The 25,732-nt window shown below is 53.0% G+C and overlaps 1 protein-coding gene across 3 annotated transcripts; it reads left to right on the top strand.

The window, feature by feature from the left end:
• The first annotated feature begins 13,873 nt into the window (after positions 1 to 13,873).
• PCIF1 (PDX1 C-terminal inhibiting factor 1) lies at positions 13,874 to 25,655 on the top strand. Of its 3 annotated transcripts, none has more exons than XM_032838495.1 (17): positions 13,874 to 13,987; positions 16,248 to 16,420; positions 17,805 to 17,947; positions 18,038 to 18,162; positions 19,313 to 19,450; positions 19,644 to 19,774; positions 19,905 to 20,059; positions 20,642 to 20,789; positions 20,900 to 20,983; positions 21,219 to 21,318; positions 22,368 to 22,530; positions 23,175 to 23,347; positions 23,493 to 23,579; positions 23,666 to 23,850; positions 24,539 to 24,632; positions 24,732 to 24,907; positions 25,010 to 25,655. In XM_032838495.1, exons 3-17 carry the CDS (start codon positions 17,824 to 17,826, stop codon positions 25,233 to 25,235), a joined length of 2,109 nt encoding a protein of 702 aa, XP_032694386.1. In that variant the 5' UTR covers positions 13,874 to 13,987; positions 16,248 to 16,420; positions 17,805 to 17,823; the 3' UTR covers positions 25,236 to 25,655. The 3 variants fall into 3 exon arrangements, with proteins under 3 accessions (XP_032694386.1, XP_032694385.1, XP_032694383.1); XM_032838494.1 differs by having other exon boundaries at positions 16,248 to 16,522; XM_032838492.1 differs by having other exon boundaries at positions 16,248 to 16,831.
• Positions 25,656 to 25,732: the final 77 nt, after the last annotated feature.

The following is a 25,732-nucleotide window of genomic DNA, read 5'->3' as shown; positions in this document are numbered from 1 at the left end:
TCCCCAGCTCCTGGGACTGGCACAGAGTAGGTGCCTGCTAACCCTAACCTTTGTTTGTTGTTAAATGGATGAAAGCCGAAAGGAAAAGCAATAAAGGTGAGTGTCCACTGAACACATATGTAGCACTAAGCACTCATCCAGGTAGGAATGCCAACATGTCCTGATTTGCCCAGGACCTTCCTAGCTTTGAAACTGAATGTCTCCCTTCCGGGGAACCCCCTCAGTCCCAGGCCAACAAGGACGGTTAGTCATCCTAGATCTAGAGGAACTTATTTAATCTTAACCTATGAGGTTGGCACTAGTATGGACCCACCCTAGCAGGAAACCAGACGTAAAGACCACTGGACAGCTACTACCAGAAAACCCACGAACTGTGAAAGGGTGGGAGGTGGTATTTCTAGCCCAGTAGCTAGTACTTAGAATCTTGAGTCCGACAGACCAGGAATCAAATTCTTGGAATTCGTCCAATTCTTGGACCCCTACTGAAGCAGCGCTGAGACTCAGCTTCCTCTTCTGAAAACAGAAACAACAAGGTCGTTGCAAGAATAAATGTGCCTCCTGGCTGTACTGAGCACAGTACATGGCACACCATTAGTGCCAAATAAATACTGGCTATTCGGATGAGAGGCACACCCCACAAGCACATGAGACAGAAAGGGTTGAGGAGAGGAAGGAAGAAAGAGCTAAGGATATCCAGAGGAGGAAGTGCCTTAATGCCTTTGAACTCTAGTAGCCCTCACTCTTCCTGGAGCCTGGCTCAAGCAGAAAACCTGGCAGATGTTAGTTTTCTTTCTTCTCATTTTCCTTTTTTTTTTTTTTTAGATTTTATTTATTTATTTGACAGAGAGCACAAGCAGGGGGAGCAGCAGGCAGAGGGAGAGGGAGAAGCAGGCTCCCTGCTGAGTAGGGAGCCCAATGTGGGGTTCCATTCCAGGACCCTGGGATCATGATCTGAGCCAAAGACAGATGCTCAACCGACCGAGCCACGCAGGTGCCCCTCTTCTCAATTTTTTTTTTTTTTAGAATGCCAGTTTTTGTTTGTTTGTTTTTAAGATTTTATTTATTTATTTGACAGACAGAGATCACAAGCAGGCAGAGAAGCAAGCAGAGAGAGAGAGGAGGAAGCAGGCTCCCTGCTGGGCAGAGATCCCAATGCTGGGCTCGATCCCAGAACCCTGGGATCACGCCTGAGCCAAAGGCAGAGGCTTTAACCCACTGAGCCACCCAAGCACCCCGCCCTCTTCTCAATTTCTTAACTGAAATGCAAGCTCCATCTTTGTATCACTGGGATGTCCTACAGGAGATTCTTGTTTCCTGCATGTCACTCTCTCCGCAGCAACCCCAATAAGCTTTAAATGGAGCTGTGTGATCTTGGGCCAGTGGTTTAACCTCTCTGGACCTGTTTCCACATCTGGACTGCTTGTAGGGATTAAGAGTTAATGCATTTTTTTTTAAGAGTTAATGGATTTAAAAGACTTGATGAGCACCTGGCATTTAGTAAGGGCTCAGAAAATGTCAGCCCCAATCATTGGCGTCCTTTGTTAGCATCTAGGGCTTTCCATGATACTCAGAATAAACTGCGGCCTCTGTGCCCTGACTTCCAGGCATGCTACACGAGTGCCCCTGTCTTGTCACTCACCCTCTGTCATCCCCCTTTATTCTGCTCTGGCCACACTGCCTTTGCACTTGCTGTTCCCTCTGCTTGGAATGCCTTTCCACCTGATCTTCCCACAGCTCCCTCCTTGTCATGCTGGTCTCAGCTTCAGCGGCATTTCCTCAGAGAGGACTTCCTCCCTACCTCGCCATTACTCTCAGTCCCATCAGCCTGGCTTATTTGCTTTATACATCTTGTCACCAGTTAATATCGGTCTACAAAAGTATTGGTGAATGGAGACATGGTCTGTGTCCATGAGAGCTAGGATCTGGTTCCCCACTTAATCCTAGTGCCTAGAACCGTGCCTGCACGGAGGAGGTCCCGCCTATTTGCTGAGTGACTAAACTGGTTTGGAGCCCTCAGGTGTGTCTGGGGGACAGGTGACATCTATAATACCCCAGATTCTTAAGGGACTCCTGTCCCATGTTTGTCTCAGCCTGACTGACCCTAAACACAGCTCTGGGCTCAGGGACAAGATGGACTCACTGGCCTTGAATCCTGGCAGCCCGACTCTCCATCCCTTGGGTTTCCCCTTCCTCCTGAAGCGTGTGCCCCCAGCCCTCACACTTCAGTGACACTGGCAGTTGGGCAGCCCAGGGGGGTCTTTGGCAACCTCCCTGAGTCCTCAACACTTGATCTGAGAGATGAAGAAATCAGAAGCCCCAAATCCCTTCCACTTTCACTCCCAGCTTTGAAGAAGAAAGGAGGGACTTCCCAGCCCTCAAAGGGACAGGACAGAAATCCTTTTCTAGCCCCTGTTGTGCACCCATCACAGTGATATTGTTAAACCACAAGGAGAGCAAAGTATTATTTAATTAGCTTTGGAATCACACAGACCTGGTTCAAATCCGGCTCCTGTCATTTTCTAGAGCAGAGGTCAGAGAGCTGTTCCTGTTAAAAGTCAGATAAGATAGTACATATTTTAGGCTGTGCTGGCTCTGTGGTCTCCGGTCAGCTGTTCAAACTCCTCCACGGCAGCTATAAACAAGACTTACACGAACAGACTGCTTGCTGGATTTGCGTCCATGAGCTGTAGGTTGCCAACCCCTGTTCTAGAGTAAATTAAAAAGTAAATCTCAGGGTGCCTGGGTGGCTCAGTGGGTTAAGCCTCTGCCTTCGGTTCAGGTCATGATCTCAGGGTCCTGGGATCGAGGCCCATATCGGGCTCTCTGCTCAGCGGGGAGCCTGCATCCCCGCACCCCTCCTCCCCGGCCTGCTTGTGATCTCTCTCTCTCTGTCAAGTAAATAAATAAAAACTTTGGGGGAAAAAAAAGTAAATCTCTTCAAGAGCCTCAGTTTCCACATCTGTAAGATGGGGATGATCTAGTACCTGCCTACCTCTCTGGGTGGTGGTGAGATTTTTTTTTAATTTTTTAAAAATTTATTTGACAGACAGAGGTCACAAGTAGGCAGAGAGGCAGGCAGAGAGAGAGGAAGGAAAGCAGGCTCCCTGCTGAGCAGAGAGCCCGATGCAGGGCTGGATCCCAGGACCCTGGGATCATAACCTGAGCCAAAAGCAGAGGCTTTAACCCACTGAGCCACCCAGGCGCCCCGGTGGTGAGATTTTAAATAAAGTATGTAACATGCTGGGGCGCCTGGGTGCCTCTGTCTGTTAAGCTGCCACCTTTTGATTTTGGCTCAGGTCATGATCTCGGGATCCTGGGATCGAGCCCCACATCTGGCTCTGCGCTCAGTGGGGAGTCTACTTTAGGATTCTCTTCCTCTCCCTCTGCCCATTTCCCCCCAACTCACTCTCTCTAAAATAAATAAGTAAATCTTTTTTTTTAAGATTTTATTTATTATTTATTTGACAGACAGAGATCACAAGTAGGCAGAGAGGCAGGCAGAGAGAGGGGGAAGCAGGCTCCCCGTGGGGCAGAGAGCTTGATGTGGGGCTTGATCCTAGGACCCTGGGATCATGCCCTGAGCCGAAGGCAGGGGCTTTAAGTCACTCAGCCACCCAGGTGCCCCAGCAAATCTTTTTTTTTTTTTTTTTTTTAAGTATATGGGGCTCCCAGGTGGCTCAGTCGGTTAAACATCTGACTTGGGCTCAGGTCACAATCTCAGGGTCCTGGGATAGAGTTCCACGACAGGCTCCCCACCGGTCCAGGAGGTTTGCTTATCCTTCTGCCCCACTGTGGTTCATGCACGCGTGCTGTCTCTCTCAAAACAAACAAACAAACATACAAACAAACTTACCAAATAAAAGTATGTAAAATGCTGGGCCTAGTACTTGGCACACTAAAGGGCTCAGTAAATGTGTCTGGTCTTCAGTATTAACTAAACAAAAGTGCTAGTATTAACAAACAAAAAGTGCTTTCCAGATATCAACTCACTGAAAACTCATAACGTCCTATAAGACAGGTTATCATTAACCCATTTTACAGATGAGGAAGTAGAGACCCAGAGAGGTTAAGGAACTTGCTTGAGTCAGTCTGGCTCCAGAGCCCCTGCTCTTAACCACTCCACTCACTTGTGTCTCTTCTTAAATGACCGCGTTTAATCCTCACAGCAATTCCTTGAAATAGCGATCATTGCCCCTGTTTTATAGACTGGCAGACTGAGGTACAGCGGGAGGAACTAAATGGTCCAAGTAAGTAGACCACAGGACACCAGTTGGATTCCTGCCCAAGATGTCAACATGCCTAGCCTGGCTTCCCCTTCCCTCTCCCCACCTCCAGCTGTGTTTTCTTTGGATCCTTGCATGGCTTGGAGAAGCTGCGTCAGACCGTCTCCCCTCCTGACCATTCTCCCGCCCCCGAGGCACATCCAAGCTACCCCTCAGGAAGTGAACCCCCTTCCTCTCTCTGTAGCTCGTGGACATGGAGGGGCCTGGGTTGGTCCCCCTGGGTGGGCCTGGGAACGAGTGACAGGGGGCGGAGTTGGAATGAGGGAAGAGCTCTGTGGGGGGGACCCATGTCAGCCCAGGAGACTCTGATTACATTCTCCCCAAACAGGCTGAATGACACATGGCGGGGCCAGACATTTACCAAATGGAGATATAAGAAACACAGGACTGGGGCTGTCTGAGTGCACCCAGCGCAGAGCTGCTTACTGCCTTTCTGTGGCTTCTAAAACTTGGACACTTGGCCTTTGGGTTTCTCCTTTCCTTTACCCGTTTTCTCCTTGAAGACCAGCTCCTTTTTCTGCGGATGGAGCTGGCCACCTGGCCCCCAAAGGATCTTCCAGGTTTCAAAGTCAAGGACTCCAACGCTTCTCATGGAGCGTTGCTCCCCGGCTCCAGAGTGCTGTGCGTCCCTGTCCCTTGTACCTCTCCAGCTACTTGGCCTTGAGCAGCTCACTCATCCTCTGACTTCTCTCTTCTTCACGTTTAACCTCCCTGCCTGCTTCCATGCTTCTTGTAGCCTCTCGCTGACTCTGCCTCATGTGGGCCTCTTTCTTGATGGTTCTCTAAACTTCCTGTCCTTGCTTTTGTTAGCACTCAGCATGGGCTTCCCAGCCGCTCACTGCTTCGAGGAAGGTGTGGAAGGTCAGCGCTGCCTAGATGTATGGAGTTCATAAGCCAGAAATAGAAATTTCCAAGTAACTGAAGGGAGGGGGCTGCGAGCGGTAGCGACTTTTCCTTCTGAAGATGACGATGGGTCACCATGGTCAGCCTGTGCTTTTGTCTTCGCAGGCCTTTCCAAAGGGTACAAGATGCACCCAACACATTCCAGCATCCTGACTTTTTCTGGGATCCTCTGCTGCCACAGTCCCTGAGGGCCCAACATACACAGAGCCGGGAGTCAGGAGGACATCACAGCCCTCCGGCCTCCCTCCCTATTGCCACCCAGCTAGTGCTGTATTTCAGCACTGTCCCCACTGTGGTACCAAATTCTGCAGCTCTCCCAGGCTTCTCATCTCAGATCACGGGCCCCTCCTCGCCCAGATGCTCGAAGCTCACCTAGAAGCCGGGGAGTTATCCTTGAGTCTCTTACTTCCTGAAACCTCATGTCAGCAGATCCTGTGTCCCAAACTCCAAAAGGTGCTCCCCCTCCCCACCCCTACACACACCTCTCCATTTGCACCAACATTAGTCTGGGCCATTTTCTTCTTTTACCTTGACAAGCAGTATCATCTCCCTGCATCACTGTTGCCCCTAAAGATCTAGCCTTCCTGCACCAACCACAGTGATGTTGAAAAAGTAGAAACGGTAGTTATTTTCCTACCCTGTTCAAAACCCTCGTTCAGGGGCACCTGGGTGGCTCAGTGGGTTGGGCCTCTGCCTTTGGCTCAAGTTACGGTCTCGGGGTCCTGGATTGAGCCCCACATCGGGCTCTCTGCTCAGTGGGGAGCCTGCTTCCCCGCCCCCGCCATCTGTCTGCCTGCCTCTCTGCCTACTTGTGATCTCTCTCTCTGTCAAATAAATAAATAAAATATTTTAAAAGAAACAAAAACAAAGCAAAGCCCTCATTCACTCCCCATCACACACAAAATAAGACCTGGACTCTGGCTACGAGCCCAGAAGGACTCCAGGCTGCCAGCTCCTTCCTACCTTCCTCTCCAACCATCTTCCACCAACGCCTGGACACCGGCTCACTGAGCCTCAAGCTTGCCCTTGATCTTTCCCGTCACCCGCTGCACCTGTGCGGACAGACTTTGCATGGTTAGCTTCCTTCATGCACTCGAGTCTCTCCTCAAGTGTCACCTGCCCTGGGAGGACCCTTCCCTATCACTTCCTTTTGTTCTGCTTCATTCTTTATTCGCCGTTTCTTCCAGCAGACTGTAAGTCCCATGGCTGTTTCCTCAGTCCCCAGCACAGGGTCTGGTACACGGAGAGTGGGTCTCCTTCAAGGGGAGGAGATCTTATCATGGACTGAGCAGTACTGCCCTGACTGCCCCCCTGAGCCTCTAAGCTCCCTGTGTTTCCTGCTAGCACCCCTCTCCTTACATCTTTCTGGGGTTTTCTGGAGCTGGCCTGCAGCCAGGAATGCCATACTCTGCTAATCTCTTCAGAGGCCTGAACAATCCCTAAAGTCACAGCTGGGGGCAGGGTGGGAGGGGTGGGCCTTGCTCCCTCAGTTTCTCAGCTGGCTGTGCAGAAATCAGGACTCCCTGACCAAAGCCACTCCCAGGCCCCTTTTCCTCACCTTGCAATGGGCTGGGCTGCCCTGGGACTTCATGTGCCTTCATGGGAGGCGGCTTGCCTCCCACCCTCAACCTCCTATGTTTCCTGGTGCGGGAGAGGCTGCTGGCCAGCCTGAGGTCCCTCTCAGTGCCCCACAGGCCAGAACTTCTTGCCTGAAGTTAGATCACTGGTTCTCAACCCTCCCACATATTAGCAGCTTTTATTTAATTAATTTATTTTTTTAAGATTTTATTTATTTATTTGACAGACAGAGATCACAAGTAGGCAGAGAGGCAGGCAGAGAGAGCAGGGGAAGCAGGCTCCCCGCTGAGCAGAGAGCCCCATGTGGGGCTCCATCCTAGGACCCTGGGATCATGACCTGAGCTGAAGGCAGAGCTTTCAGTCACTGAGCCACCCAGGCGCCCCCACATTAGCAGCTTTTAAAATAGGGAGGGTTATGCTTTATTTTGTTTTGAATGCCTACAGCCCCAAACCCTAAGACTCTGATTTTTTCTTTCCTTCTTTTTTTTTTTTTTTTATTTTTTAAGTAGGCTCCACACCCAGAATGGAGCCCAATGCCGGGCTTGAACTCACGACCCTGAGATCAAGACCTGAGCTGAGATCAAGTGTTGGACACTTAACCGACCGAGCCAGCCGGGTGCCCCTCTGATTTTTTTTTTTAATAAAGATTTTATTTATTTATTTGAAACAGAGAGAGATCACAAGTAGGCAGAGAGGCAGGCAGAGAGAGAGAGAGGAGAAAGCAGGCCCCCCGCTGAGCAGAGAGCCCGATGCAGGCCTCGATCCCAGGACCCTGAGATCATGACCCAAGCCGAAGGCAGAGGCTTAACCCATTGAGCCACCCAGGCGCCCTGATTTTTTTTTTTTTAAGTAGGCTCCACACCCAACGTGGGGCCCAAGTCAGGACCCTGAGATCCAGAGTCACAAGCTCCATGGTCTGAACCTGCCAGGCGCCCCCGTAGAACTCTGATTTAATTGGTTTGGGCTGAAGCCCAGGCATCAATGGGTGTTTTTTAAAAAAGCTCCTCAACAGGATATAATAAAAAAGACTGATAGTAACAAGCATCGGCAAGGACATGGAGAAATGAGAACCTTCACATGCTGCCGCTAGGGCTAGGGACATAGCGTAGTGAAGGGCTTTGCCAGTTTCTCATAAAGTAAGCACATACTTAACTACATACACAGCAATTCCGCTTCTGGGCATCTACTCCACAAACAGGAAAACAAACGCTCACACCAACACTTGCACACAGATGTTCATGGCAGCACCATTCCTAACAGCCAAAAAGTGGAGAACAACCCAAAGGTCCAGCACCCCGTAAACCGATTAAACAGAACGTGCCGTATAGGTGCGGCAGGGGACCATTCAGCAGGAAAAAACAATGAACTACCGATCTGTGCAGAGACATGGCTAGTCTCAAATACAGGACGTGAAGTAAAGGGACCGAGGCAAACACTGCGTTCTGTATGGTTCTGTTATGCGAAAGGTCCAGGAAAAGCAACTCTATACAGATAGAAAGCAGAGTAGTGGTTACCCGGGTCTGGGGCGTGGGAAGATGGGGTGACGGCAAACAGTCATGAGAGCTCTTTTCTGGGGTGATGGAAATGTTCTGAGTTGGGATGGCTGCACAGTGCTGTACATTTACTCAAAATCATTGAATGGTACATTTGAAACAGGTGACTCTTGTGACATACATAAATTATTAAAGGTTTTTTTATTATTAAGGTTTTTCCCACCAGGGTTGAGATCTCTGGATTAGAAGCCAAGCGTCCTAGGAACCCAGTTGGTGTCCTCCCTCTTCCCCCTCTCTGGTCAAAGTTTCCTATGATTTCAGATGCTCATGAAGCTGCCAGCTGTCACCCTGGCTTCTTTTTTGGAGAAGTCTGGGATTTCATTCTGCAGACTCAGCTCATAGGAGGGTAAACATCCTGGTTCATGGCTGCTCTGCCCAAAGTAGTAAGAACCGGCATCAGAAGGAATGGATGAGGAGGATGAAGGTGCCCCTGCCCCCATCCTGAGATGATCCAGACACCACCTGGACATGCCAGGTGCTCACCCAGAACAGGGACTGAATTTGGGGCTCAGGACCCTGACTCGACCCGCACCTTCCCCGTTGCCTGGCAGTGTGCTCCGGCTGCTGAGTTCCCCCAAAACGCCACCCCTTTCCACCCCTCCAGTCCTTGGGACGGGCTGTATCCTTGCCCACCTGGAAAGTCCTATCCTTCCAGCAAGAGTCAGCTCATTGCCCTCTTTTCTGAAGCCTTCTCTTTTGCAGGGCCCACCCCCCTGGTCAGCCCAGCTGAACCCTTATCTCCCTGTAGCAGAGGGTTTCTTCCTGTTCTGTGTCTGCCTCCCCGCCTCCTCTGTGAGCAGCCTGAGGACAGAGTCTGTCTTATTTATCTTTGGTTCTCAAGGTTCTGGGGTGGGCCCCACCTCATACCCGGCCCAGCTGGAGGAAGAAATGGTGGGGAACCGGACACCACATCAGACACTTAAAGGACCAGAAAGGCTAGAGGAAACGCCCCACTCCCCTCATCTATTCTTGGCCTAAATGGCTTCTCTCATCTGGCCCCAGAATGGCCAGAGAGCCACTCCCAGTGGAAACCACAGTTTGGGATGGAAGACTGACTTCTGCAGCTTTCCTAGGGCCAGGCCCAATGACCTTGGAAACGGCTTCAGTGTTATTTAAACGGCAGAGCAGAGTCTATGCGCAGCTCTGGCTGGACCTGGGTGGGGGCAGCCTGAATCAGGATCATGCTGGAGCCTCCCTGCCCGACCGCCAGGACCTCAGGGGTTGGGATGTATGGTTCCTTCTCAGCAGCTTCCTACTGTAGTGGCAGAGAACAAGGGGGTGAAGGTATGTTTTGTGGCAGCCTGAGCCTGGATGTTTATGTTTCTGCTTTAATATGCAGCCTAGGCTGAGGTCCTCAGAGGCTCTGCCAGCAGGCTCCCAGCCAGGACTGGCTAAAGCTGGAGGAGCCCTGCTTATCTCAACCACCTCTCCCAACTCACTAGGCTTCTTCCGGAAAGTTGATGGAGTGCTTGAAAGCCCCAGGATCTTTGCTTGACCTGCTCATCCCTATCCTGGGAGTAGCGGACTCCAGGCTGCTGGCAAGGACTCTGCCACGGCAGGCAACTTCTGCTTTTCTTGGCATCTCAAAGGGCACTGCCTTGGTGTCCCCACCACAGAAACCAGAGCCTGGAATAGAAACAGGGATACCTGGAAAAAAATCACCCAGGCTTCAACCCAGTGTGGTCTGTCCATGGTCAACAATATTTACAGAGGGTTAGGCACAGCACTGGGTATGGTGCTACAGATGTGAACAAGCCCCAGCCCCACCCTTAAGCAGTCCACTGAGCACAGGCTGCTGTAGGAATACAGAAGAGGGGAACTGACCTAGCCTGGTTCAGTGAAGGCTTCCTGGAGGAGGTGACATCTAAAGTAAGACTTGAAGAGGGCGCCAGGGTGGTTCAGTCGGTTAGACATCTGACTCTTGGTTTTGGCTCAGGTCATGATCTCAGGATTGTGAGACCGAGTCCCTCATCAGGCTCCATGCTTAGCAGGGAGCCTGCTTGAGATGCTCCTTTACCTTCTGCCCCTACCTCCCTTCTCTCATATAAAAAATAAATAACATTTTTTAAAGATTTTATTTATTTGACAGACAGAGATCACAAGTAGGCAGAGAGGCAGGCCGGGGGTAGGGGTAAGCAGGCTCCCCGCTGAGCAGAAAGCCCGATGTGGGACTTGATCCCAGGACCCTGGGATCAGGACCTGAGCCGAAGGCAGTGGCCTAACCCACTGAATCACCCAGGCACCCAAAAATAAATAAAATTTTAAAGTAAGACTTGAAGGCTGAATGAGTCCAATTGGGGAGAGTGAGTGAGAGCAAACAACATACGCAAAGGCCCAAGCTCAAAGAGAACCTGGCACCTTAGGGGAAATTGCACGTAGTTCGTGAAGGCTGGGGTCTGATGAAGGAGAGGTCGTTTGAAGGTCTGGATCATGAATAACATGAATGTATGTAAAGTGTTAGACACAGTCCATACTCAACGCTCTGCCATGGTAGCTCCCCTTATAATTACGACCTTGTAAACCAAGTTAAGGATTTGGGAATTCATCCTGCAGTCAGTGGGGAGATATTCAAGGGTTTTAAGCCCAGGGTGATGTGAACAGATTTTCCATATGACCAGATTTAAAGAGATCTCTGTGACTGGACGGGGCATTATGGACTACGAGAGAAGCAAGGGTGGAGGACAGGAAGAGCAATTTGGAGAATGGTTTTAGTATTCACTCATCCATTCAAATATTTACATACTTAATGGCTTAGTTCATTTATTTAAATATAATAATTTTGTTATTATCTATAAAATTCAGAAAGAAGGTATGGGGTGGGGGGCTTCAAATATCTCCCAACAGTAGAGTAGATAAATATCCATTGGAAGACAGAATACAGCAATGAAAATGAACTATAGCTACATGCAACAACATAAATGGGTTTTCCAAGTCCAATGTCGAGCAAAAGAAGGCCAACACAACAGGGGACTGTAGAATTCCATCTGTATACAGTTCAAGGAACAGGCAAAATGAAACTGTAGTGTTTAGGGATACACGCTTCCGTGGTAAAACTACACAAGCAAAGAAGTGGTTACCACAAAATTAGTGGTGATTCGTGCACCCGAATGTTTATAGCAGCAATGTCCACAATAGCCAAACAATGGAAAGAACCTCGATGTCCAACAACAGATGAATGGATAAAGAAGATGTGGTATAGGGGCGCCTGGGTGGCTCAGTGGGTTAAGCCTCTGCCTTCAGCTTGGGTCATGATCCCAGGGTCCTGGGAACGAGCCCCACATCGGGCTCTCTGCTCAGCAGGGAGCCTGCTTCCCCCTCTCTCTGTCTGCCTCTCTGCCTACTTGTGATCTGTCAAATAAATAAATAAAATCTTAAAAAAAAAAAAGACATGGTATAGATATACAATGGAATACTATGCAGCCATCAAAAGAAATGAAATCTTTTTTTTTTTTTTAAAGAAATGAAATCTTGCCATTTGCGACGACGTGGATGGAACTAGAGGGTATTATGCTGAGCGAAGTAAGTCAATCAGAGGAAGACAATTATATGATCTCCCTGATATGAGGAAGTTGAGAGGCAACGTGGGGGGTTTGGGGGGTAGGAAAAGAATAAATGAAACAAGATGGGATCGGGAGGGAGACAAACCATAAGAGACTCTTAATCTCACAAAACAAACTGAGGGTTGGGGGGTGGGGGGGTGGTTATGGACATTGGGGAAGGTCTGTGCTTTGGTGAGTGCTGTGAAGTGTGTAAACCTGGTGAGTCACAGACCTGCACCCCTGGGGCTAATAATACATTATATGTTAATTTTTAAAAATAAATAAATAAATAAATAAAGGAAAATACAACAACAACAACAACAAACTAGTGGTGATTATGCTGTGCTTGATGATACCTTGACCTGAGTGATGTTCATATGGGTCTTTGCTCTGTGACAGATCATCAAGGTTTACATTTCCGTTTTGTGCACTTTTCTGTATGTGTGCTATTCTCTCTTGTCTTTTTTAATATCTTATTTATTTGACACAAAGAGAAAGAGTAGAGGCAGGGGGAGCAGCAGGCAGAGAGAGGGCGAAGCAGGCTCTCCGCTGAGCAGGGAACCTGATCTGGCTCCATGGAAGGACCCTGGGATCGTGACCTGAGCCGAAGGCGGACGGTTAACCGGCTGAGCTTCCCGAGTGAACTGGTGCCCTGTTAAGGGAGGCTTGGCTTCACCTACTGGGCCTATACAGGGCCGGTTTGTTTTTGGAGGGCTCAGATCTTCTCGGAGCAATCCTCATAACCCCGTGAGGCGGTAACACCTAACGTTTTTAAAGGCCAGGTACCACATGTGCTGGGTACTTCACAGGCCCAGTTAATTCTCTCCAAACCTTTACAAGGCAGGTGGACTTACCTTCCATTAGAGGAAACCAAAGCTCAAAGTGGTCCAACAGCTCCCTCAAAGCCACACATCTAGGATGGAGGAGCAGGGCTCTAAACTTAGCCGGACTGATGAATTCCCTACTTCCTACTGCTGCCTCCCGTTTTGGTGGCACTCCCCCAACCCCACCTGGCTGCACCGGGCTAGGCACCGCGGACGGCAGAGGCTGCTGCCCAGCTGCGGTACCAGCAGCTTCCGGCTCCGCCTGGTAAACGCCAGACCAACAGCAGGTGGCAACCTTGTGTTCCTTTCAAGCTCCTGCTGAGAGGTCAGTTTAGTAAAGCGGCCCGGGGGCGGTGGAGTTAGCGGGTCGCTTTGCCCCTACCCAAGAATCCCGCAGGGAGTCGGGTATAGGTAGGTATAGCAACTAGGTATAGCAACTGCATCTCCTGCTGGGCTAACTTTGGTGGCCGGTCTGAGCTCTCAGCGAGGCTTAGCACCGCAACTAGTAGCCACAGGTATGTCAGTGTTGGGAGAGCCCCCCTGATGCTTTTAGTTAATAATTTCCTAAATTTGCCAAAGTCGTTTATTATGTCTCCTGCGGCTGTTTTGAGTTTCTCCTACTCAAGAGCACTTAGAACTTATGTAGCCTCACTATGGGCGAAGGTTCGATTTGCATGCATCCTGGATATGGAAAACGGCTGGAAAGCATTCTTGGCACAGAGACGTCAAGCGACTGGACGTTGAAGGGGCAGAGCCCAGCCGGAGCTAGGACCCGGGTCCCTGCTACGCCCAGAGCAGCGTCACCACAGCCCCGCCCCCGGGTGGGCGTCTTTGCAGAGCGCCCGCAGGTTCCCAGCCCGCCCCGCGCCCCCCGGTGCGCATTCTCAGTCCGGCCCCGGCGGTGCACCTCCCACCCGGGTCCTCCATCCCCCGCGAGTGTGCTCGTGGGGGGAAACTGAGGCTGGGAGCGTGCTTGTGAGCACGTTCTTTCCTCAGCCGACACCCCACAAACTGCAAAGCTGCCGTGCCCTCCTGAGACCCGCATGGAACAGCAGAGAAGGGCGGGAGGAAGGGGAGGGGGCCGAAAGCAAGCAGGGTCTGTGGAGTCGGCTGGTCCTGCCACACTCAAGATGGCGGCGCGGCAGCGGCAAGGTCCCTCAGAGGCGGTACCAGCGCATGCGCAGCGCGGAGTCCCGGCCCGGGACACAAGATGGCGGCAGCGGCGCTGGGGAGGGCGAGGCGGAGGCGGCAAAACGGGAGGTCGAGCAGAACGTGTAGCCGCGTCCCCGCGAGTCCGCTTCGGGCAGGTAAGAGCCCCAGGAAACCATGGTCCCGCGGCGAGCCGCTCCGGGGTCCGGGGATCCGAAGCCGGGCAGCGGTGGCCCCTGTGGCGCTTTCCGCTCGGGGCCACCGCTTGCCCTATCTCTGCCGCCGCCGCCATCTTAGGCCCGCGGGTGGGCGGCCAGGCCGGTGGCTTCGGTGAGGGAGGTGGGCCCGGAGAGCGCGGGCGGAGCGGCCTCTAGGGCCCCTCCGCTGCTGCCGCCGCCACCGCCTTTGTGTCGGGCTCCGACTCTGAGTCGCCTCAGCCCGGGGGCGGGAGCGCGCGGTGGGGCGGGGGGCGGAGCCCGGGAGATGGGCTGGCGCGCGCGCGCCAAACAGCCCGCCCCCGCTGTGGTTGGGGGGAGGGGAAAGTGTGCGCGCGCTCGGGTCGGGGGGAGCCCCCTCATTGAGCGTCCCCCGCGCCTGCGCACTTTGCAAGTCCTTTGACTCCGCCCTCCTGATTCAGAGGGGTTCTGATTGGTGCATTACTGAGATGGTCCCGCCCCATCTTTCTCCAATAACCGGGTTCTTTCCCTTCTCGTGCGTTCCTCCGTTTGCGGAGATACAGTTGTTTATTAAGCTGGTCGGCGCTGTGAGACTGCGGTATGCGCGGGGGCCGGGAAGCCTTTGGAAAATAAAAACATTATCTTGATAATAGAGTTATTTCTTACTTAAAGTGTACAATACGCTAGACTCTACGTATAGAGACCATAGAGGTCGAATGAGTCCTGTTTATAAGTCGGAAGGCGTTAGACGGACCTGGACCCCGGGTCTGCCCAAACCCAGAGCAGGTTCTTCGGTCATCGACATGCTGCTCCCAAATCACCTGGGAAATTAAGAAAAATTATTTAATCATAAAAAATTGGTCAAGGTTTGAAGCGGTGTAAAATTTGTCATCGCGTTTCCTGGTCCCGCCTTTTGGAGTGTGTTTAAGAAACACGAATTCTTGTGTATCTCCCCTCCCCATTCCTGACTCCTAGGACGTGAAGTGAGGGACAGGAATCTGAATTGTTTTACAAGCCCTCGTGATGCCCAGTCGCTTTGAAAAAACTCCAGTGTCCCCATTTGGCCTCTAAGCTGTGCTGTTCTTGCTGCCTCTGCGTATTTCAGCTAAGGAGTGCATCAGTGTCACAAGATAATTTGTTGGGGAAACTGTCAAAAGTGGACATATCGTGTTACATAATCCATTAGCATGTATGATTATTATTGTGGTTTTAAAGGATTGACTTTTTTCCCCTCACTGTGGGTGGCTTGGTAGTGTCCCCCCCCCCCCCCCCCCCCCCCCCCCCCCCCCCCCGGCCCCCATCTGATATGTACAGTTGGCCCTTGATCAACACAGGGGTTGGGGCACTGATCGCGGCTCAGCTGGAAATCCCAGTAGAACTTTGGACTCCCGGCAACTTTACTAAGAGCCTACTGTGGACCGGAAGACTTACTGGTAACATAGGTAGTGGATGAACATGGGTTTTGTACATTATGTGTATTATACAGTGTATTCTTACAATAAAGTCAGCTAGGGAAAATCAGATGTTACTGAGAAAATCATAAGGAAGTGTAAATACATTTATAACAGCACACTGCGATGAGAAAACTGCATGTAAGTGGACCCACTCTGTTCAGACCTGTGTCGGTCGTACAAGGGCCAAATGGTATGTCTGCTTTTCTCTTGTCTTAGGGATATTTTGGTTGATAGAAGCAGTTACACAGTTTTTGGGGTCCAGTGTGCAAAATGAAAACATGGGCTCTCTTGTTAAAAACTTTTTTTTTTTTTTAAGATTTTATTTATTTATTTGACAGAGACACAGCAAGAGGGGAACATAAGCAGAGGGAGTGGGAGAGGGAGAAGCAGGCTTTCTGCCGAGCAGGGAGCCCGATGCGGGGCTTGATCCCAGGACCCTGGGATCATGACCTGAGCCGAAGCAGACGCTTAACGACTGAGCCACCCAGGCGCCCCCCCTTGTTAAAAACTTATTAGAAACTTCAAAACAGCGACTGTAGAGCCTGAAACCAGGCGTAGGGCCCTCCACAACACAGGGCTTGTGTGCCTGCAGGCTGCAAGTCTGAAGGTGAAGCTTTTGGTTTGCAGAATTTGAGAAGTATCATTTTCATCCCTTAAATCCCCGATCTCCCACAGTGTTCCTTGCCCTGGGGGCTCCCAACTTGCTCCGCGTCATCGCCCCTCTTGCGGCTGTCCCTGTGCTGCAGCATTTCACAGGTTTGTGACTCTCTCTTCTATTTGCTCTGCAGTTGCTGATGCAAGGAATTTCCTGGGCCCCCGTCCGCTCCACTGCTGACCAGCCCACCCACCTGCGCCGAGCCTGCCTGCAGGCCTCCCCCCGCCTCTGTGGCACCCTGTGACGTGGGGGTCCATCTGCTCGGAGAAGAAAACCCTCTCATGCTAGCGTTGCAGACCCCAGAGGGTGAGAAAAAGAGGGACCTTTTTCAGGCTTGAGACATACGGGCTCAGCCCCAAAGCACCAGGAATCCTTCCTCCCCAGAGAATCAAGCTTTTTATCCCCTTGGTTAGTGGTTCTGAACCTTTTTGTTATCACGGCCCCTTCTGGTTGTATGTATGTCCTCTTGCTTCGTGCATTTTTACTGCCAAACTGTACCGACAAGTAACCGTTTGCTTTTCCCTTTCCAAATTAACGAAGACATCTATGACTGAGTGTACAAATAAAATTAATGTCCCAGTGATTCCTATGATGTTGTCAACAGCCAATCAGAGCTTCTGATCATCATGAGATAATCAGTGTGACCACAAGGAGCTGATAAAATTTCAGCAAGCAAAGATAACTGATGTTTCAACATGCTTTTGTGCCTTTTTGTGGGTAAATGATTTCTTGGGGTGTTGTGACGTATTGAGAACAACTTTGGGATCACCAATCCAATCTTGGTTGGGCACCTAGGAGTCTAACAGCCAGATTAGGAAATCTCTGGCCACCGAGGCTTGTGCTGGATGTACTGGGTGGGTGTGATGGAGAATACAAATCCGAAGGAGCTGACCTGCTTTCTGGTATTTAGAGTAAATTTTCACCTGGGAATTAGGAAGGACTGAATTAGATATTTCTTCTCAGTCCCACTGGTTTCTTTAGCAACAGATTGTTTCCTGCCCTGAAGCACAGAATGAGGCAGCCTCTTAGATGCCATGTCCCCTCCAGGCTGCACTCTGTTCCAGTTAGATTTTATTGGATAGGAACAGGAAAGAGGAGGACTTACTGTTCTTTTTTGGTGGGAATAGCTTCTCAAGCGCAGACCCTGTTCTGTCTTCTGTGCCACTCTGTGCTTTGGAAATATTTGCAGAATGAATAGAATTCCTATTGGGTTCAGGGACCCTGCTGAGCACTCGACAGTAGTGAACTGGATGCAGTTCCTAGCCCTGGGAGTTCTGATCATCTGATGGGTAGACAAACCCCGCTGACAGGATTGAGTGCCACAGTGGAGGTATTCATGGCCCTGCAGAGGGGCTCTGACCACCCTGCTTGGGATGGGGGGTGACATTGGAGAGTCCAGGAATGCTTCCTGGAACATGGAACATCATGACAAGCCAGGTGGGGAATTGGGGAGAGTATGTCAGGAAGAAGGAGCAACAGGAGTGCACCCATTTTCTAGTTGAGGGAACTGCGACTTAGATCCCAGGGCTCCTCTGGTACCACACCAGCCCTCCAGGGACAGGACTGGATGGATATCTTCACATCTGCAAGTGGTCACTGGGGCTCTCAGTGGATTGTAATGGGTGGGTGAGGGGTGGAGCTGACGTCCGTGTCCTGCTGGCCTGATACCCTTCGGTCCTCTGTGTGGCAGGTCCGGTGTGGGTGCTGAGATGGCCAATGAGAATCACGGCAGCCCCCGGGAGGAAGCGTCCCTGCTGAGTCACTCCCCAGGCACCTCCAATCAGAGCCAGCCCTGTTCTCCAAAGCCCATCCGCCTGGTGCAGGACCTCCCAGGTACTGGCGAGGGGCAGGGTAGGGTGGCGGGGTAGGAAGGATGTCTCAGGAGCAGCGCTGACCCCAGCTGGGTTCCGTGCTTGTTTGCAGAGGAGCTGGTGCACGCGGGCTGGGAGAAGTGCTGGAGCCGGAGGGAGAACCGTCCCTACTACTTCAACCGATTCACCAACCAGTCCTTGTGGGAGATGCCTGTGCTGGGCCAGCATGACGTGATCGTGAGTGCCAGCCCAGGGAAGGGCTCCCAAGCAGCTTCTAGCATCTGGGCCTTCCTCAAGTCTATCTTGAGCATCTGTTATGTGCCTAGCCCCATCTTGGGACCTGGGGATACAATGATACACAGACACAGCCCCCACCTTCATGGAACCTACACTCACATAGGGGAGATTGACACGTAAAGAATTGATTGTAATCGTGTGTGATCCTGAACTTGAACTCCATGTTGGGCACTGTGCCTGTGGTGCAGTTGTGAGCAACTGGTCCTGCCCTTGTACGCTCAGGGGGCCCACAATCTGCTGAGGAGCCAGTAGCATCACAGTGTGGCACATGCGTGAAGACTAGCATTGGATTGCACCAGGGACCCTGGTCTGCTCATGGGGAGGGGAGGGGACAGGGAATGCTTCTCCTTGAATTAGCATTTAAGGTGACAAAGTTAGTGAACTGAAAGTTGTCAGAGGGGAGAAGCACGTTCTAGGAGCAGAAGTGTCCACGTGAGGGGGCTGTCTGGCAGGAACATGGGCTTCTGGATCCCTATCAGGTGGGGCAGACTTTCCTTACTGGGCATAATCAAGCAGGCTGGCACCCCCATTTTGCAGATGAAGACACTGAAGGTCAGAGATGGGGAATGACTGGCCCAAGACCTTGAGCCAGTAGGAGGCAGAACTGGACTCAAACTTGATGTGACTTTAGGGCCACCCTGCCTGCTATCACTCATTCTCAGCGTCACCAAAGGAATTTCATCCATAGGGCCTTGCTCTTTAAAAAAAAAAAAAAAAAAGAATTTCTTGAGGTTTTCCCTTTATTCCTCTTATCCTCGTGTTTAAGGAGAAGAAGTTAACATGTACAGAGGGTTCCTCTCATGCCAGATGTCCTATTAAACTGGTCACATTCACGGACTCACTGAATCATTTTGCCAACAGGAGGCTGGGCCATTGTGAAGGTGAGGGAATTAGGAAGGGCCGTAACTCTCCCAAGGTCACGCAAGTGTAAGAGGCAGGCAGGAGTGGAACCCGGTGCTCTTTCTGTATCCTAGCCCCCCTTGCTCTTGGAACAGTAGGAGCAGGGGGCAGGAGGGCATCAGGATTCCGTTTTCGTGGGACTCCTAAGCCACTAGCGCTGGTTGCAACTGTGCTGGTCTCCCTCCACCAGTCGGACCCTTTGGGGCTGAATGCGACCCCACTGCCCCAAGACTCAAGCTTGGTGGAAACCCCCCCGGCTGAGAACAGGCCCCGAAAGCGGCAGCTCTCGGAAGAGCAGCCAAGCGGCAATGGTGTGAAGAAGCCCAAGGTGAGCATCTGCGGGCTGTGAGGGCGCGGCTGGTAAGCGGCTGCCCCGGGCGGGCAGCCAACAGGTTCCCTGCGAGGGCTGGGCAGTGGCAAGTCGGTCAGGAGGGGGCCTGGGGCACAACTCACCACTTTGCCAGTGCAGTAGCCGTAGGCGGGCTCTCCTGACCCTGGTGCCTTTTACTTTTTTGCTCTAGATTGAAATCCCTGTGACACCCACAGGCCCGTCGGTGCCTAGCTCCCCCAGTATCCCAGGAACCCCAACGCTGAAAATGTGGGGGACATCCCCTGAAGATAAACAGCAGGCAGCTCTCCTCCGACCCACTGAGTGAGTCCCTGCCGATCGACTTGAGGGCATCCAGTGTCGATGTGGTCTGGGACCGTGGGGTATGGCGGCAGGCGGGGCACCCCTCCTTCCTTGCCTCTACTTTCTTCTTCACTCCTTTCTGTGCCCCAAGGGTGTACTGGGATCTGGACATCCAGACCAACGCTGTCATCAAGCACCGAGGGCCTTCAGAGGTGCTGCCCCCGCACCCCGAGGTGGAGCTGCTTCGCTCCCAGCTCATCCTCAAGCTTCGGCAGCACTACCGGGAGCTGTGCCAGCAGCGAGAGGGTAACTGCCTCCTGGGCCTCCAGACCCTTGTTTCCACCCACCCTTAGCCAAGAGCTGGGTTTGGGAATGACGCAGCAGAACCTAGCAGTTGAGCGCCTAGGCCTGCTGGAGCCCCAGGTTTGCTAACTGCTTACGGAAAGGGGGTCTGGCATCAGTAACTGCAAAAGCCATCATTAGCACTTCCAGAATGCCTGCCGTCTGTCAGGTATGTGTGAAGCCTTTTCATGTGTCTGTAAGAGGGCATGAAGACCAGGGTACCTGGACCTTGCAGCATTGCTACAAGGAGGAAGTGGAATGGGAAGTCCTCAGTAAGCTGCGGCTTTTATTCATTAGTAAAGAAGCCTGCTTAACTCGCTGAAATGGTGTTTCTCCTTTTTCCTTTTACCCTAAGTAACATTTACTAACTCTAGAAAACTCGCGATTCTCAGTACCTGTGGAGGAGTTGCCTAGAGGCGGGGCTCCTGACGGAACAGGCCGTGCCATTTACTGCTGCCCCTCTGGTGCCCGCATGCCCCCCGTGGGCTGGGCCCGTGTGCAGGCTGCTGACCGAGCCAGACCTTCACCAGCCTGTCTGTCCCGCAGGCATCGAGCCCCCACGAGAATCTTTCAACCGCTGGATGCTGGAGCGCAAGGTCGTGGATAAAGGCTCTGACCCCCTGTTGCCAAGCAACTGTGAACCGGTCGTGTCACCCTCCATGTTTCGTGAAATCATGAATGACATTCCCATCAGGTACAGGTCCAGAGCTGGGGCCAACTTGGTGAGGCGGGGGGGGCGGTGTTGGTGTGTGTGTGGCCATTCCTGTTTCAAAGGGCTCTCACTCTGCCTGCTCTTGGTCCCAGGTTATCCCGAATCAAGTTCCGGGAGGAAGCGAAGCGCCTGCTCTTTAAATACGCAGAAGCTGCAAGGCGGCTCATTGAGTCCAGGTTTGTTCTCTCCTGTCCCCAGCAGGCTGGGTGTGTGATCAGAGTGGGTTGGTCTTGGGCTCTCTGGCCCATCTCATGGAGCTCGGCATCTTTGTGGCAGGAGGCGGCTCCCAGAGGCAGCACAGGGGCTGTGAGGGCTGCCTTGATGCCCGAATGTCAGTGGAGGGGTTGGGGGGGGAGTAAGTGTGGAGCAGCTGCCCGACTGCTGGCTCCATCCCGCGCCCTCACCTGGCAGGAGTGCGTCCCCCGACAGCAGGAAGGTGGTCAAATGGAACGTGGAGGACACCTTCAGCTGGCTGCGGAAGGACCACTCTGCCTCCAAGGAGGACTACATGGTGAGTGGCCCCGGGTAAGGAGGCCGGTGGAAAGGCTCTAGTGGCTCCTTCCTTCAGCTGCCTGCCTAGGCTGGGCAGGGGCCCCCAGCAGACCTTTGATGCTTGTCGGTCCCCAAACTTCAGCATGTAAAGAGGTTTGTTTAGGCTCCTGGCTCCGTCCTAAAGACGGTCTCCATTGAGGTTCTTAATGGAATCCTGTGCTCAGCCACACACCATAAGGAGCCGCCTTTTCTACTTAATGAATGTTGAGCAGCTCCCCTGGATAGATTTTTGGACACAGATGGACGAACTGCTTTTTCTTGGGTATGTGCACTTGCCACAGCAAAGAGCTGGCGCCAGACTGAATGCCCTGCTTTACGGCGTCCACGGTGATTCCATTTTCTGGCCCAGACCTGTCACTTCTTTAAGTCTCCACCAGCACTAGCAATGGGCTTTCTCTTCAGGACCATTTTTCACAAGAGGCAAGGTTTCGCACTTCACGATAGTAACTGTACTTGACACGTAGAGTGACAAAGGTAGGTGTACTCACTAGCCAGAGTGACTCATTTTCACTCATCACTTTCACACGTGTGATTCAGGAAAATAACAAATACCTAGTTAAATCCTTGCCAGTTGCTAAAAGCTCAGATTTCAAATCTGCAATGACCAAGGACCCTGTTTTGTCATGGTCTCCACTGTGGTAGATGGCAAGTGCTTTATGAGCAGGGACTTTACCTGGTTTGTCTGTCTCCCCAGCAGTTCTCATGGCACCTGGCACGGTGTAACTCCCATTATAGGTGCTGGCATTGACTGAACACTTGCTGTATGGCAGGGGCTCAGTTAAGCCCTTAATGGGAATGATCGCATTTAATACTCAAACTGCCTTACCCGATAAGTACTTTGTGTTCCCTTAACAGTGGAGGACTAAATTCAGAGATGACAAGGGACTTGTCCAAGTGACACAGCTACTGTGCTAGTAGCAGAGCTGGTATCAAAAACGAGGACTGCTGGAACCTACCAGCCCTCCCCCAACAGTCCCCTGGAGCCCTGATCAGGAGTGTCTCCTCCAGGACCGCCTGGAGCACCTACGGAGGCAGTGTGGCCCCCACGTGTCAGCCGCAGCAAAGGACTCCGTGGAGGGAATCTGTAGTAAGATCTACCACATCTCCCTGGAGTATGTCAAACGGATCCGTGAGAAGCACCTTGCCATCCTCAAGGAAAACAACATCCCAGGTAGGGAGCCAATGGCAGGGAGCCAGCTGTGAGACCCCAACACGGTTTCCTGGGCCCTGACTGAGGGGACAAGCGAGGCTAACCGTCCAGGCCACAGGCTGATTTTGGGGAGCCTGTTTCCCCCAGCAGTGTCTGGGGCAGGACCCGCTGTCCTGGGGCTCAGGGGTTTCAGCCCTCCTTCAGGAACTGGAGAAGGGCTGGGGGAAGGGGAAGACAGAAGGCAGTGAATGTGGTGGACAGGCTGGGGGTAAGCAGTTAGGTGGACTTCTCCCCACACTGCAGTCTCGTGCCTGGCCACAGGCTCGGACGTGAACTTGGGTAACTCTGAGCGCTTGGCCCAGAAAGCTCTAGGCCGAGGCCTAAGCAAGCGATGCAGTTCTCCTACTCCTGCCTGGCAAACTGGGGGCCTGTGTCAGTACAGAGCATGCTGGCCTAGGCCATCAGCTCTTGCCCCTGCCAGCTGCCTGGCTGTTAATGTTGTCATCAAACCGTCTGAGCTGCATTCTGCTCCTCTATGGGACAAGACTTACCTCCCCTGGTTACTGGGACCCAGTGCACAGCAGGCATGGAGGCTGTCCGGGGTTCCAGGGTGAGAATTAGTAGAGCCGGGACAGGGTGGCCTCTCACTGCTCTCCTGCCCACAGAGGAGGTGGAGGCCCCAGAAGTGGAGCCCCGCCTGGTGTACTGTTACCCAGTACGGTTGGCCGTGTCTGCACCCCCCATGCCCAATGTGGAGATGCATATGGAGAATAATGTGGTCTGCATCCGGTATAAGGGAGAGATGGTCAAGGTCAGCCGCAACTACTTTAGCAAGCTGGTAAGAGCTGGGGTCAAGGGGAGGCAGGTCGCCCCACCCAGGTGGGAGAGGGGAAGGCTGGCTCCTTCTGGAGCCAGCATCCTCGGCAGGAGGCCAGCAAGGAGGGAGGGGGCGCTGTTGAAGGCCTTTGCTCTCTGTCCCACAGTGGCTGCTTTACCGCTACAGCTGCATTGACGACTCTGCCTTTGAGAGGTTCCTGCCCCGAGTCTGGTGTCTCCTCCGACGGTACCAGGTACGGGCCTGGGGCAGCAGGGGCGGGCTCCGCTGGAGGGCGGGGAGAAGGCTAAGGCCAGGGGGCTGACGGTGGCCACTGTGCAGATGATGTTTGGCGTCGGCCTCTACGAGGGGACAGGCCTGCAGGGATCGCTGCCCGTGCACGTCTTTGAGGCCCTCCACCGACTCTTCAGCGTCACCTTTGAGTGCTTCGCCTCGCCCCTCAACTGCTACTTCCGCCAGTACTGCTCTGCCTTCCCGGACACAGATGGCTACTTTGGCTCCCGCGGGTGAGAGCCGGGGGGCTGCTGGGGCCCTTCTGCCCAGGCCCAGGAAGGACTTCTCTAGAGCAGAGATCCCACCTAGGCCAGCAACTTCCTAATGCTTTCGGGTTTGGGAATTGGGCGGTGTTGGGTGTAGTCTCTGCCTTCAGAACTCTTGCTGTGTGACCTCAGACTGGTCTCTGCTTCCGGGAGCCTGATCGCCCCTAACCCAGCCTGCAGGTTTCTCGGTGAATTAGCCCAGGCTGGGGTAGGAGCACGTGGTCCAGGCACAGAGAGGCTTGGGAAGTGGTACTTCAGACATCGGAGACCTTTCAGACTCACTGGGAGGGTGGAGGGGAGTGAGCCTGGGTGAAAGGAGACCCAGCCTCCAGTTGGAAGACAGGCCTGAGCCAGTAAGGGGAAAAGGCTCAGCAGCTGGGAACTCCCAGCTGGGGCTTGTGCTTTGGTGTCTGAACTGGGATTGAGTCCCTGCCCTTCTACTAAGTGGCTTGGTGGACTTGGCCTCTAAGCCTGAGCCTCTCTATCCTCAGCCCTTCAATGGAGTTGGCCACACCTTGTCCCAGGATGAATTCTGGGTTAATGTTGGCCTAGGGCCTGACCAGGGCCCATCCCTCCAACAATGTGGGGGCAGCACCCATTTCTGGTGGAGGGCCTGGGTCCTGGTGGGACTTAGAATGCTCACCTCTGTCCCCAGGCCCTGCCTGGACTTCTCCCCGCTGAGTGGTTCCTTTGAGGCCAACCCTCCGTTCTGCGAGGAGCTCATGGATGCCATGGTCTCTCACTTCGAGGTTGGTGTGCTGCTGTGGGTGGGGGGCAGGGGTGGCACGCAGGATTGCCAGCCACCTGGAGGGCGGCCTTTGATGTCCACCCCGTGCCCCCTCCCGTAGAAACTGCTCGAGAGCTCACCAGAGCCCCTGTCCTTCATCGTGTTTATCCCCGAGTGGCGAGAACCCCCCACGCCGGCGCTCACCCGCATGGAGCAGAGCCGCTTCAAACGCCACCAGCTGGTCCTGCCTGCCTTCGAGCACGAGTACCGCAGTGGCTCCCAGCACGTCTGCAAGAAGTGGGTGCCCGGGGAGGGTGGGGGTGGGGTGGGGTGGGGGAGGAGGGCCAGGCTGATCATTGCCAGGCCGAGCCCCACCCTGAGCTGTTCCTGTGTCCACAGGGAAGAAATGCACTACAAGGCTGTCCACAACACGGCCGTGCTCTTCCTACAGAATGACCCCGGCTTTGCCAAGTGGGGGCCGACGCCGGAGCGGCTGCAGGAGCTGAGCTCTGCCTACCGGCAGTCAGGCCGCAGCCATGGCTCTGGCTCCTCTTCTTCTTCGGAGAACAAGGACCGGGACTCGGGCCGCGAACAGGGCCCTAGCCGCGAGCCTCACCCCACTTAACACATCCTGCGGGGAGGAGGAGCCCCAGGGTGCTGGTATGGACTGCTGGGACTCAGGCCTCTTGGGGCTGAGCAGACCCCAGGACCCTCCCCCTGAGGTGGCAGCGGGACTCAGGCTGCCAGTGTCATAGGAAGATTATGGCTCTGCCAGGGCTCCCCCTCCCTGCCCGAACCCCCAACTCCTCACCTCAAACTCACTCCGACTCCTGTGTAAATAGGTCCCATCCCTTCCCTTCCTCCCCCCAATCCCAACCATCTTATCGCCATCTTGTTTCATTTGTAAAAGGAAATACAGAAACCCCTGTAAGAATGCGTGAGGGTCTTGAGGGCAGAGAAGGTGAAGAACCTGGAGTTAGTCCTGGAACCACACCCTCTACATTGAGGCTCACCTTCTTAGGATCCCCTGGGTCTTACACCCCAACCCAGGGCTCCAGTGTCTAAGTTCTCGCCCTGCTGGCCCCGCCTGTGTCTAGTGAGTCTGGGGTCCAGAGCCCTGCG

This window comes from Lontra canadensis, unplaced genomic scaffold (assembly GCF_010015895.1).
Source record: "Lontra canadensis isolate GAN:19392208 unplaced genomic scaffold, GSC_riverotter_1.0 scaffold105, whole genome shotgun sequence".
Classification (NCBI taxonomy): domain Eukaryota; kingdom Metazoa; phylum Chordata; class Mammalia; order Carnivora; family Mustelidae; genus Lontra; species Lontra canadensis.
The sequence above is the reverse complement of the archived record's forward strand: the minus strand, read 5'-3'. Positions and strand labels throughout refer to the sequence as shown.